Raw genomic sequence first — 11,926 nt, 5'->3', positions numbered from 1 at the left:
TATTTTGTAACAAACTATTTTAAAGTCTTTTTTCATTTTCTAAATGTGAATACAGATTTACTGAGATTAAACTTTCTTATATTGCCATCTGCTTTATTTCTTGTAAAAATTATGTTTTGCACAATTCGTGCCCTTTTTAAAGCAAATCATCCGCTTTTTTTTTTTTTAACCTTGCCAACTTAGATATACATTTTATGTGATAATTTTAAATCAAAATGTATTTGTAATGTAATTTATTTATAGGTTATCTATTGGACCCTTTAACAAACAAAAGCAGCTTTGCCATACATCTGATTGTACAGAGATAAAATGGCAGCATAATTCTATTTTATTTTAGAAATAAAATAACGTATGAAATTATAAAACATTATATAAAATAAAAATTGTATAAAAATTATATAATTATACAAAGTATTTTTATTTTTTTTAAATTACATAAAATGAAATATATATTAGTATTAAAAAATAATAAAAAAAATTACATAAAATATGAAATTTTTAAACATTAAATTTAAAAAAATAACCTAAAATATGAAATTGTATAAAAAAAAAAAATAATAATAATAATTTGACACCCTAATAATGGTTCTGTCTCAGTTATCATTGTATTGCTCTAGCTATCAACATGTACATATAATAATATAATTTTTGTATACATGTATGGAAAATTCGAATGATACAGCCTACATACACTTTATTAGGTACACCTTGCTAGTAGCGGGTTGGACCCCCTTTTGCCTTCATTCTTCATGGCATAGATACAGCAAGGTGCGGGAAACTTGTTTGAAAATTGCCGGTCTTTTTTTTTTATAGCACAAAAAATAAAAATTGCGGATGTGATTAAATACCACCAAAAGAAAGCTCTATTTGTGGGAAAAAAAGTTTTTTTATTGGATTGGAAAGCAAAAAATATATATATATTTTTTTTTAAATTGTCGGTCTTTTTTTGTTCATAGCGCAAAAAATATAAATTGTGGATGTGATTAAATACCACCAAAAGTAAGCTCTATTTGTGGGGAAAAGAGGGTTTTTTTATTGGATTAGTAAGCAAAAAATATTGTTTTTTTTTCCAAAATTGTCGGTCTTTTTTTTGTTTATAGCGCAAAAAATAAAAATCACAGAGGTGATCAAATACCACCAAAAAAAAAAAGCTCTATTATTGGAAAAAAAAGGTTTTTGATATGATTGTTTATAGAGAAAAAATAAAAATAACAGAGGTGATCAAGTACCACCAAAAGAAAGCTCTATTTTTGGGAAAAAATGTTTTGTTTTTTTATTGGATTGGAAAGTAAAAAATATTGTTTTTTATTTTTTCCAAAATTTTCGGTCTTTTTTTGTTTATATTGCAAAAAAAAAAAACGCAGAGTTGACTAAATACCACCAAAAGAAAGCTCTATTTGTGGGAAAAAAATGTTTTTTTATCTGATTGGAAAGTAAAAAATATTGTTTTTTTTTTATTGTCTGTCTTTTTTATTTATTTAGAGGTGATCAAATACCACCAAAAGAAATCTCTATTTGTGGTAAAAAAGTACATCAATTTTATTTAGGTACAGCGTCGCATGACCGCGCAATTGTCAGTTAAAGCAATGCAGTGTCGTATCGCAAAAAATGGCTTGGTCATTAAGGGGGCAAAACCTTCCAGAGTTGAAGTGGTTAAACATTACCAGCCTCATAATACAGTATATATAGGTTTTTATATGGATGATTTTTTTTTTTTTTTTTTTAAACCGGTTAAATAAATTACTGGCTTTATGAGATTAAATTTGTGTACATTAAAAGTCACAATTATTATTTTCTCTGTTGTCTATGACTTTGGAGACGGTGGTAACAGCGGATAATAGAGATTTAGCCGTGGATATTTATTGGTGTTTATGGCTGTTCTTTAATTAAAATTCTTATCGTCTTTATCTTATTCCTGACGAGCCCCAATTTACTCCTTCCTTCCCCGTCTTTCCTTATCTATTTCTTCATCAAATTTGTTTTTACAGTTTTAATATCATGAACGCAATAATGTTTTTATTTTTCTGTTTGTTCCGTCCATTTATTGTAAACAAAAAAACACATTTGGCATTTTTATACTAAATAAAGGCTTCATATGTAAAATGCTCCTAAATGTTTCTATTTTTAAACTGAAAACATAATTTTAGCATCATATTAAATTGGATAAATCACAGAATACAATTAGAACTTTACGCTTTTAGTAGCAATAACTGAATAAAAAGGATCTCCGGTCATTGGAGAAAAAATGTTTTACTTCTTTTTCTATTCAAAATATATTAAACATTTAAAAATAAACCCTTGGAAGATTCTACTACTAAAAAAAAAAAGCCTTGTTTGCTACAAAAGTAACAATGTTTGTATCATTTTTGTTTTACAAGGAAAGACAAAAGTATACATTGTCTCTGATGTTTTTGTAAAAAGAAGAGGATACAGTGAGAGACAAAGAAATGATCAGTCTATAATTTTATTGGTCGGTTTATTTTAACAGTGAGAGACAGAATAACAACAAAAATATCCAAGAAAACGCATTTCAAAAAGTTATAAATTGGTTTGCATTTTAATGAGTGAAATAAGTATTTGATTTTTTTTTTTTTTTTTTATTGGGAATGTTATATAGCAGAAAGTGAAAAATATTGTTTTTTTTTGTCTTCAGAATTGTCACAATTTGTTGTTTATAGCGCAAAATCTAAAAACTGCACAGATGATCAAATACCACCAAAAGAAAGCTCTGTTTGTGGGGAAAAAAAAAGATGTCAATTTTATTTGGGTACAGCGTCGCACGACCGTGCAATTGTCAGTTAAGTCAGTTAAAGTAACGCAGTGCCGAATCGCAAAAAATGTCCTGGTCATTAAAGCGGAGTTCTGGCCTCAAAATCGAAAAAAACGATTTTGGGCCATCCTCTTGCTGATTGCAACCTGAAAAAGAAATAGATGCTGCCGATTTTTTTTTGTTCACTTACCTTATTATAGAAGAAAATATACTCCCCTTCCTTCCACTTCCTCCCTCTGCGGCCGCGGCCCGCGTCGTCACTTCCTGTTTGCGATGACTCCTGGGAGATGAACGTCATCGCTCCCAGGAATCAATGTGCCTGCATCGGCCCCACTCGTCACTTCCGGTGCAAGCGCGGCATTCCCTGCTAAACAGCTTCTGGGCATGCCAAGAAGCTGTGCAGGGATGCCACGCCTGCACCGGAAGTGACGAGTGGGGCCGGTGCAGTGCATTGTGGGACTCCGACGTCATGGAAGAGGACGCGAAGAGGGACGCTGCGGATTCAGCTGCCCACACCTGAGATGGCAGCGCTGGAGAAGAACTTTTCAAGGTAAGTATTTCTTCTTACAGGTAAGTGTGACCCGGGACAGTTCAGAGGCTATCCATTATGGAATGTACTATCCCTGACTGTCCCGGGGGTATTTTTAGCTCAAATTGACTCCCGAGGCCGGAACTCTGCTTTAAGGGGGGCAAATCCTTCCGGTCCAGAACTGGTTTCAGCCCCATGGCAACTGTACCCATTGGAACACATATTTTTACATGTATAGGTTAAATCTCTTTTCCTCCAGACGTGACAACCCTAATGTGACTCTACTCCAAGATCACTAAATGGACCACCTATGTAATTATACATGGTAAATAGCAATAAAAATCTATGAAAGGTTCAAACTTGGTCCCCGTGGGTGGCACACTTTCTCCTACCCAATTTTGATAAATGATAGACATAGACAATACCACTTTCCAGCTTTTGCACATTCTTTCACTTAGTTCAACCTAGGGGTACCTGGAATCCCCCCCTACCTCCTTCCCTAGCTTTGCCTCTTCTCTATCACCCCTATGCCCTCAACCCTGAACTCTTACTCTGCTACTTTTCTCCTGCTATGGTCTCTCTTTCTCTAAGTAGCCAACATTCTAGAACATACTACAACACTGAGTTAAGCACTCATGCAACTGCATCTTTACTATCAGGCTTGCAAGCCCAACTAACTTGTTAATGATTCCCAATACAGTCAGGACACTCTCCACACGCTCTTGATGGGTAGACTCTAGAATGTTCCGCCCAATGTTTATTATATAACTCAAGCCTTGACTTATAAGTGACGTCTTTTATGTTCAACATCTTGTCTACTACTGTTGTTGTGCTGCATACTTATTTACTTATGTTTCTCCCCCTCCCCCCCCTTTTTTTTTTTTTTTTTGTATCTTATCCATACATGGACTAAAACTCGCCTGTATTAAGGCTTTTTACCTAACCAATAAAATACTTGAAAAAGGAAAGGTTCAAACTTTTCCCCACTTTTTCCAAAACTAAATAAAACTTTTGGAAGAAGCGCTATCTTAATGTAGCACCCTCCTAGGTAGGTCCTAGGAAAAAGTATAGTTTGCTCTGCCTGCTTCACAGGGGAGTCTGATCAGTAGTTAGGTCTGTTACATGTGTCCAGGGTGTGATTCATTTGGTTCGAGGGAGTGTCCCCACTGTATCCAATAGGGGAGACTGTTGGACAGTGGAGGAAACCCAGCCAGTGACACACAGGCTTTTATGACTATTCCAGTGGGTAGGCACAACAGTGGTGCATCCTGGGATATGTTAAAGAGGCCAAGGGCACATGTGACAGGGGATCTTTGGACGGGAAGCCAGGTCCCAGGAGGAGGGTGACGGCGATCTCTCCTCCTGTTGCTGAGGAAGGTGGTCACAGGCAGTCGGCCTTGTGGACCAGAAGTGTGGTGCTGAGCCGGGAGGTCCAGTGGATGATGAAAAGGGAGTTGGAGGCAGAGCGACCCAGGGAAAAACAGTGTCCGTGAGTACTAGGGAGCTTGCCAGGGGTCCAGGGGAGCCTGTTGGACAGTGGAGGAAACCCAGCCAGTGACACACAGGCTTTTATGACTATCCCAGTGGGTAGGCACAACAGTGGTGCATCCTGGGATATGTTATAAAAGCCACGGGCACATGTGACAGGGGATCTTTGGACGGGAAGCCAGGTCCCAGGAGGAGGGTGACGGCGATCTCTCCTCCTGTTGCTGAGGAAGGTGGTCACAGGCAGTCGGCCTTGTGGACCAGAAGTGTGGTGCTGAGCCAGGAGGTCCAGTGGATGATGACAAGGGAGTTGGAGGCAGAGCGACCGTGAGTATCGGGGAGCTTGCCAGGGGTCTGCCCAGGAAGACAGAAGGTCAGTGCACACAGTCAGTGAGAAAGGGGGTGCCAAGTTAGACCCTGAAGAGGAACCTAAATGAGAGTACATATTCTTTATCTTTACTTCAGTGGCAAGGTGAAGCAGCGGCCTTCAGTTAGTTGTCCTCAGAAACTGTGCATAGTTCAAGTTGGAGTATCCCACTCATCCCTTCTCCCATCCAAGTTCCAAATAAAACAAAAAAAAAAACAAATCCCCTGGACTGTTCATTGTCTGAGCCAAGAACTTTTAATGCCGTGTATCTGTTGTCAGTTGCTAATGGTAACCCATGGGAACCCAAGAAGTGTAACTTTCAGCAGCTCTCTAGGGGGCAGTGCTACATTAAATTATAAAAGAATCTTAAGTGTGCCACCTTAAGATCTTTGTTCCTAATGCTGTATATTAAAGGATTAAGCAAGGGGTTAATGAGGGTGTACATGACCGTAAAGAGTTTGTTCATACTAAACATATCGCTGGAGGAAGGAACAAAGTAAATAAAAATTAAGGAGCCATAAAAGACGAAGACCACTAAGAGGTGTGATGTGCAGGTGGAGAATGCCTTTCGTTTTCCAGTATTGCTGCGGATTCGGTGAATGGTACTGAAAATATGAACGTAGGGAATAAACGTGGAAAGAAAGGCTCCTAAGGTGACAATGCCACCAGCTACGAACACGAGCACTGAGTTTATAGTGGGGTCAGTACATGTAATCTGGAACAAGTGTGGAAGGTCACAGAAGAAGTTGTGGATGGAATTTGGACCACAGAAGGACAACCTGAGCAAACAAAGAGTATGAACCAAGGAATAAATAAACCCAAAGACCCAAATTACAACAGCCAAATGACTGCACACCCTCCAGGACATAACTTGATTGTAATGTAGAGGTTTGCAGATGGCGATGTACCGGTCATAGGACATAGCCGAGAGCAGGAGGAGCTCTGAGCAAGCAAAGTAGAGGAAGAAGAAAACTTGGGCTCTACAGGCGGTAAGAGTTATCAATTGGCTTTCGGTGACCAGATCAAAAAGTAACCTTGGTGCCGTCACCGATGAATAAGACATGTCCAGGACAGCCAAATTACTGAGGAAAAAATACATTGGGTTGTGCAGATGGTAGTTGATGAGAACCAAGAAAAGAATAAGGAGGTTTGTGATAACCGTTATCAGATAGATGAGAAGGAAGAGCACAAAAAGTCCTTTCATGGTTGGTGGATGGTCTGATAGACCCACAAGAGTGAGAGAGGAAATCATGGTGATATTCTTCATATTTCTCAGTTGTTATCCTAAGTTTAAAGTTTCTTTCAAAAGAACAATACGATAAGATCATTATTATGAGGATTTATCTGAAGGACAATATTTTAGGTTTGCCCACACATGTCCAAATGAAGATTTTCTGCAGGTGCTCAAATGTGCAGATATAAAGTCTTAGGAGTCCCAGAGGACCGCATCCTCTGTTGGAAAAACACAAAGCTGGAGATCTTAGTGAATGTCTTGGGACTAGTTATTTCAAACACTTCAGGGCAATAAAATTTATAGATAATTACTTTCAAATAAATAGAATGAAGAAAAGTTTACCCAATCTAAGTGTTCGCATCTTTGTCACTTTTATTTCCAGGCTAATTTCCTTTTTTTTTTTAACATAAAGGTTTTATTGAAAAGTAATTGTGCATACAGCAGAATTTCTATACTGTATGATTTGGAACAGGATCTAAAATTATATTTATTGGCTACAGTTACTGATTTATTGGAATTGTAATTATTTATGTTACATGTTGCAAATAATTAGGAAGGAAAAATATTGGGCAAGACAACAGGTTCACTTTAAAGGTGGCCCTACTAGAAGCTTAAAGCGGAGTTCCGGGCACAGATGTCATTTTTCAATAAGCATACCCCTGGGACAGTCAGGGTTAGTACATTCCACAATGGATAGCCTCTGATCTGTCCCGGTTCGCACTTACCTTTTAGAAGAAATACTTACTTATAAAATTTCTTCCACAGCGTTTCCATCTCTCTTGTGGGCAGCTGAAGCCGGCACGGTCCTCTTCTGTGTCTTCTTCCGCGTCTTCTTGTCCCAGAATGCGCCTGCACCGGCCCCTCTCGTCACTTCCGGTGCGGCGCCGCATTCCTCCACAGGCGTCGCCCGGAAGTGATGAGCGGGGGGCCGGTGCCGTCACATTGATTCCTGGGAGCAATGACGTTCAGCTCCCAGGAATCATCGTGAGACAGGAAGTGACGGGTGAGCAGCGGCGCTGAGGGAGGAAGTACTCTGAGGTGAGTATTTACGATCTTCAATTACAAGGTGAGTAAACAAAAAAAAAAAAACCTAACTATCCAATTCCTTTTCAGGTGATGTCTACCTAATGGAGGGGCACAAAAAAAAAATATTGATTTTGTGCCTGGAACTCCGCTTTAAAGTGACCCTGTTACCTCCTTGAGTAGATTGAAAAATAGGAATCCTAAAAAAAAATATATATATATATATATCAATATTTACCTGCCAATTGGATGGTGAGTCAAATCTTTGTTGTCTTCTAGAGGTACCCTGCTGTTGCCATCTGACACTGTAGGGTGTGGAGGAAATGTACATTGAATTCTGAAGAATATCAATTTGGTAATTAAAATAAGAATCTGTTTTCAAAACATCAACAGGTGACCTATTCAGCCTTTCTCAATCTTTTCAACATAGGGGATCCCTTAAATTATTTTCCAGGTGTAAGGGAACCCATGCTAAAATTACTATATCTCTAGGCCATGATACAATAGTGTGATGGTCAGTGGGAAGAAAGTACCTTACATTGGTGGTCAGAATTAGAGATGGCCTTGCGATTCGCCCGGCGGTCGGTTTGCGGCAAATTTTGCTTGTTTGCAAATTCGCAAAAAGTCTGACTTTTGCCGATGTTCGCAAATATGTCCGCACCGCCATTTTCTTTTTCATTCAGAAGAACTTTAACCCATGACACAGCCGTCAGGTGGAACGGGACAGCCAATTGAAACATTCCAGCACATGGACAGTCCCCCTACCCTATAAATAGACCTGGTGGTAATCCACGGTATAATATACTTTGTAGAAAGCATATTATAGTGGATTAGTAGTATTATTGTGCACTGTACAGCATTGTGACAGGTGTGGTGGTGGGACTGAGCGTTTCCGCAGCAACACTACACACAGTGACAAAAGCACTTATAATGTATTATAACTGGTGTGATAGACCAATTGCCCCCCCCCCCCAATGCCACATATTGAATTGGGGTGTTATCTGAGTAAACTTTTTCAAGTGTATTTGTGTCATGCAACAATATTGCCTAGTTTGCTGAGTGAAGTCTGGTACACACAGCGCCAAACTCACTGGCCAATTTTTTGAACTGGTGTGCTACACCAATGCTCCCCCCCAATGCCTCATATTGAAGTGGGGTGTTATTTAACAGTATCATTTTCTAAGATTGTATTTTAGTCCTGCAAAAATTTGACCTCTCGCTGTGTAAACAGTGCTACACACAGTGACAACAGTTACTGGCCAATTATTTGTAGAACTGACGGAGCGGCAGATAGGGAGGAGAGGCAGGCAGAACTTGCATTGCACAAGAGGTAGAAAGCAGACTGCAAATGTATCAGGAGCGATCCATCAACCATGTACAGTCACATCTGGAGCTCCCAGGATGCAGGCACATGGCTCCGCAGTGTGGGCTTTTATTAATGTGCCCGTTGCTGACACCAGTGTTGCCATCTGCAGCCTTTGCAGTCAACGTATTCGTCGCGTTAAGCCCAACACTCACCTAGGCACAACCGCCTTAAGAAGGCACCTGAAATCCCACCACCAAGCCCAGTGAGAGCAAAACTGTCAGAACCCACAAAGCCACACTCCATGCTCCCACCATCCAGCCTCTTCTCCTTCTCCTCCCCCTTCTCCTTCTCCTGTCTCCTCACAGTTGTCCAACACTCCACCTTCCATGATGCCGTTGTCACGTTTTTCTGGAAAAAGGCAGGCTTCTGTGGCTCAAATGTTGGTGCGTAAAAAAAGGTGTAGGTTCAACCCATGTGAGCTCATGTTTGCGGCCTAAACAGCCCACCACCAACTTGTGTATACAGTGAAGGCCTACTGTACCTCTAGCAAACATATACTACGTTCTTTGCTGTCAGTTCAAACCATGTGAGCTAATTTTTGGAGCCTATCTGAGTATACTTATACAAGTGTATTTGTGCCCTGCAACAATATTGCCTCTTCTGCTGAGTTAAGTCTGATACACACAGTGCCAACCTCACTGGCCATTTTTTTGAACAACTGGTGTGATAGACCAGTGGCCCCCCAATAGCACATATTGAAGTGGGGTGTTATTTAACAGTATACTTTTCTAAGATTGTATTTTAGTCCTGCAAAAATTTAGCCTCGTTTGCTGTGTTAACTGTGCTACACACATTGACAACAGATACTGGTCAATTATTTGTAGAACTGGTGTGATAAACCTGTGGCCCCCCAATACCACAGATTGAAGCGGGGTGTTATCTACACAGACACATGGTATAGCAAACACGGGCAGGGAAGGTATATCACTTTTACTGCCCACTGGGTGAACCTTCTGACGGCTGTTAAGCATGCAACCCGTGGCACCCGTGTAGATTTAGTTGTACCGCCACGGGTTGCAAGCAGGCCTGCCTGTTCTCCTCCTCCTACTCCACCCTCCCTCTCCTCCTCGGCTGACTCCTCCTCTTCCGCTGCTACTGTCTATTCTCCTGCGCCGCCCAAGATCCCCAGAACCTATTCCACATGCCAGGTGAGACGTTGCCATGCTGTGCTGTGTCTGTTGTGCCTGGAAGCCAAGAGCCACACTGGTCCTGCACTCCTTTCAGCTTTGCGTTCACAGGCAGACCAGTGGCTGACACCGCTGAATTTGTCAGTTGGTAAAGTGGTGTGGGACAATGGTGCCAATCTGCTGAGCGCGCTGAAACAGGGCAAAATAACACACATACCATGCATGGCACACGTCCTGAACTTGGTGGTGCAGCGATTCGTTGCCAAATACCCTGGGGTCCAGGACGTCTTGCGGCAGGCAAGGAAAATCTCGGGCCATTTCAGAAGATCTTACACAGCCATGGCTCGCTTTGCTGACATTCAGCGGCGACACAACCTGCCCCTCAGACGCCTTATTTGTGACTGCCCGACGCGATGGAACTCAACGTTGCATATGCTCGATAGGCTGCTCCAGCAGAAACATGCAGTTAATGACTACCTGTACGAACTCTGCGGCAGGACAGGTTCTGGGGAGCTTGGGTTTTTTCCCCTCGCCAGTGGCTGCTCATTCGGGACGCATGCAGACTTCTGCGGCTATTCGATGAGATCACCAAACTGGTCGTCAGTCACGGCCAGGGCGCCATAAGTGACATCATACCTTACGCCTTCTTTCTGGAGCGTGCATTGCATCGTGTCATTGACAGTGGCGGCTGGTGCTCATAATTTTTGGGGGGGGGGGCGCAAACAGAAAAATGTAATAGGCATTGCTTCGCGGCAAAATACGCGGTAAAAAATTGAGTGACTTTAAGGTCACACAAGTGTGAAAGGGGCCTTCAGTAATCAAGGTATTCCCTGCTATTGCAGTACCACCCCCCAGCCTGGCATGGATCACAAGCTTCCTTCCACAGGTTCTTGAATTCTGCTGAGCAACTCAATGATTTTCCCAGCAGCTCTCTGCCCCTGCAATGCTGTGCCTGCAGTAGGTAGATGACAGAGGCACACACACAGCTCTAAGGTTGGTGCATGGCATCTGGACCTGGCACTAACTTCACCCAGCTAGACCAGTCCAGTCTCCTCCCAGTTCACCACCTTTACTAGATCACTGGTGCCCCCCCCCCATCCTTGTCCAGATTGCTGTTTAGCATTGCATCCCTGCAACAGGTAAGCCTATTGCATGCGTGTGATCTCCAGTGACCCCGTAGCAGGCAATGCTAGCTGTGTCCCCCTCGATCTGTGATATTGATCCCCTGGTAGTCAGGGCAGCAATCAGAAATTTTGGGGCCCCCTACACAGCTTTAGGCCTTGACCCCCCCTCAGGGCATGACCACCAAAATTCCCCAGGACCCACCCACTGACCATACCAACAAGTCCTTTAATACATCCACTTTTATTTTAAACACTCTTACAATATAATATATAAAAAATTTAAAGTGTATTCCAAGTCATCCTCGCTTTCAAGATTTAACAGTGGTGAAATATATTTTGGCAGAAACATATGAAGCCTGCCACCACGACAAGATAGACTGTTTTGAGCAGAACCCTACATTAACACTAGCTGCATAAACGTTTCAATGCCCCTGACACCTACTGCCCTCTATATAAGACCCTCCGACACAATGACTTCTAAAAAAGTCTACCTGAAACCTACCGGCCTCTATATAAGACCCCTGGACACCTACCAACCTCTATAGAAGACCTGTGGACACCTACCAACCTCAGATACCAACCTCTGTATAAGCCCTCCAAATATCTACCAGTCTGTATATAAGACCCCCTGACACTCACTTACATCTATATAAGACACCTGGACACCTACCTCCCTCTATATAAGACCCACTGACACCTACCTACCTCTATATAAGACTACAGACACCTACCTACCAGGCCCCTGACACCCTACCTACCTCTTTAAAAGACTCCAGACACCTACCTACCTCTATATAGGACCCACTGACTCCCATATATTTATAGATCCCCCATCACCATGAAGTGCAGGGAGGTAATTAGAGGGGCCCCTCTGTCCCATCCAGGAATACTGACGACCCCT

General features: G+C 41.6%; 1 protein-coding gene across 1 annotated transcript; it reads right to left on the bottom strand.

Moving 5' to 3' along the window:
• Positions 1 to 5,494: 5,494 nt before the first annotated feature.
• Positions 5,495 to 6,418, bottom strand: LOC309561688 (olfactory receptor 2A12-like; the record flags this gene model as incomplete). Its single annotated transcript, XM_082265676.1, has 1 exon — positions 5,495 to 6,418. The coding sequence occupies one exon, from the start codon at positions 6,416 to 6,418 to the stop codon at positions 5,495 to 5,497; it is 924 nt and encodes a 307-aa protein (XP_082121802.1).
• Between the last annotated feature and the right edge of the window lie 5,508 nt (positions 6,419 to 11,926).

Source organism: Pelophylax lessonae (assembly GCF_965119305.1).
Source record: "Pelophylax lessonae genome assembly, chromosome: 8".
Classification (NCBI taxonomy): domain Eukaryota; kingdom Metazoa; phylum Chordata; class Amphibia; order Anura; family Ranidae; genus Pelophylax; species Pelophylax lessonae.
This window is presented reverse-complemented; position numbering and strand designations above follow the sequence as displayed.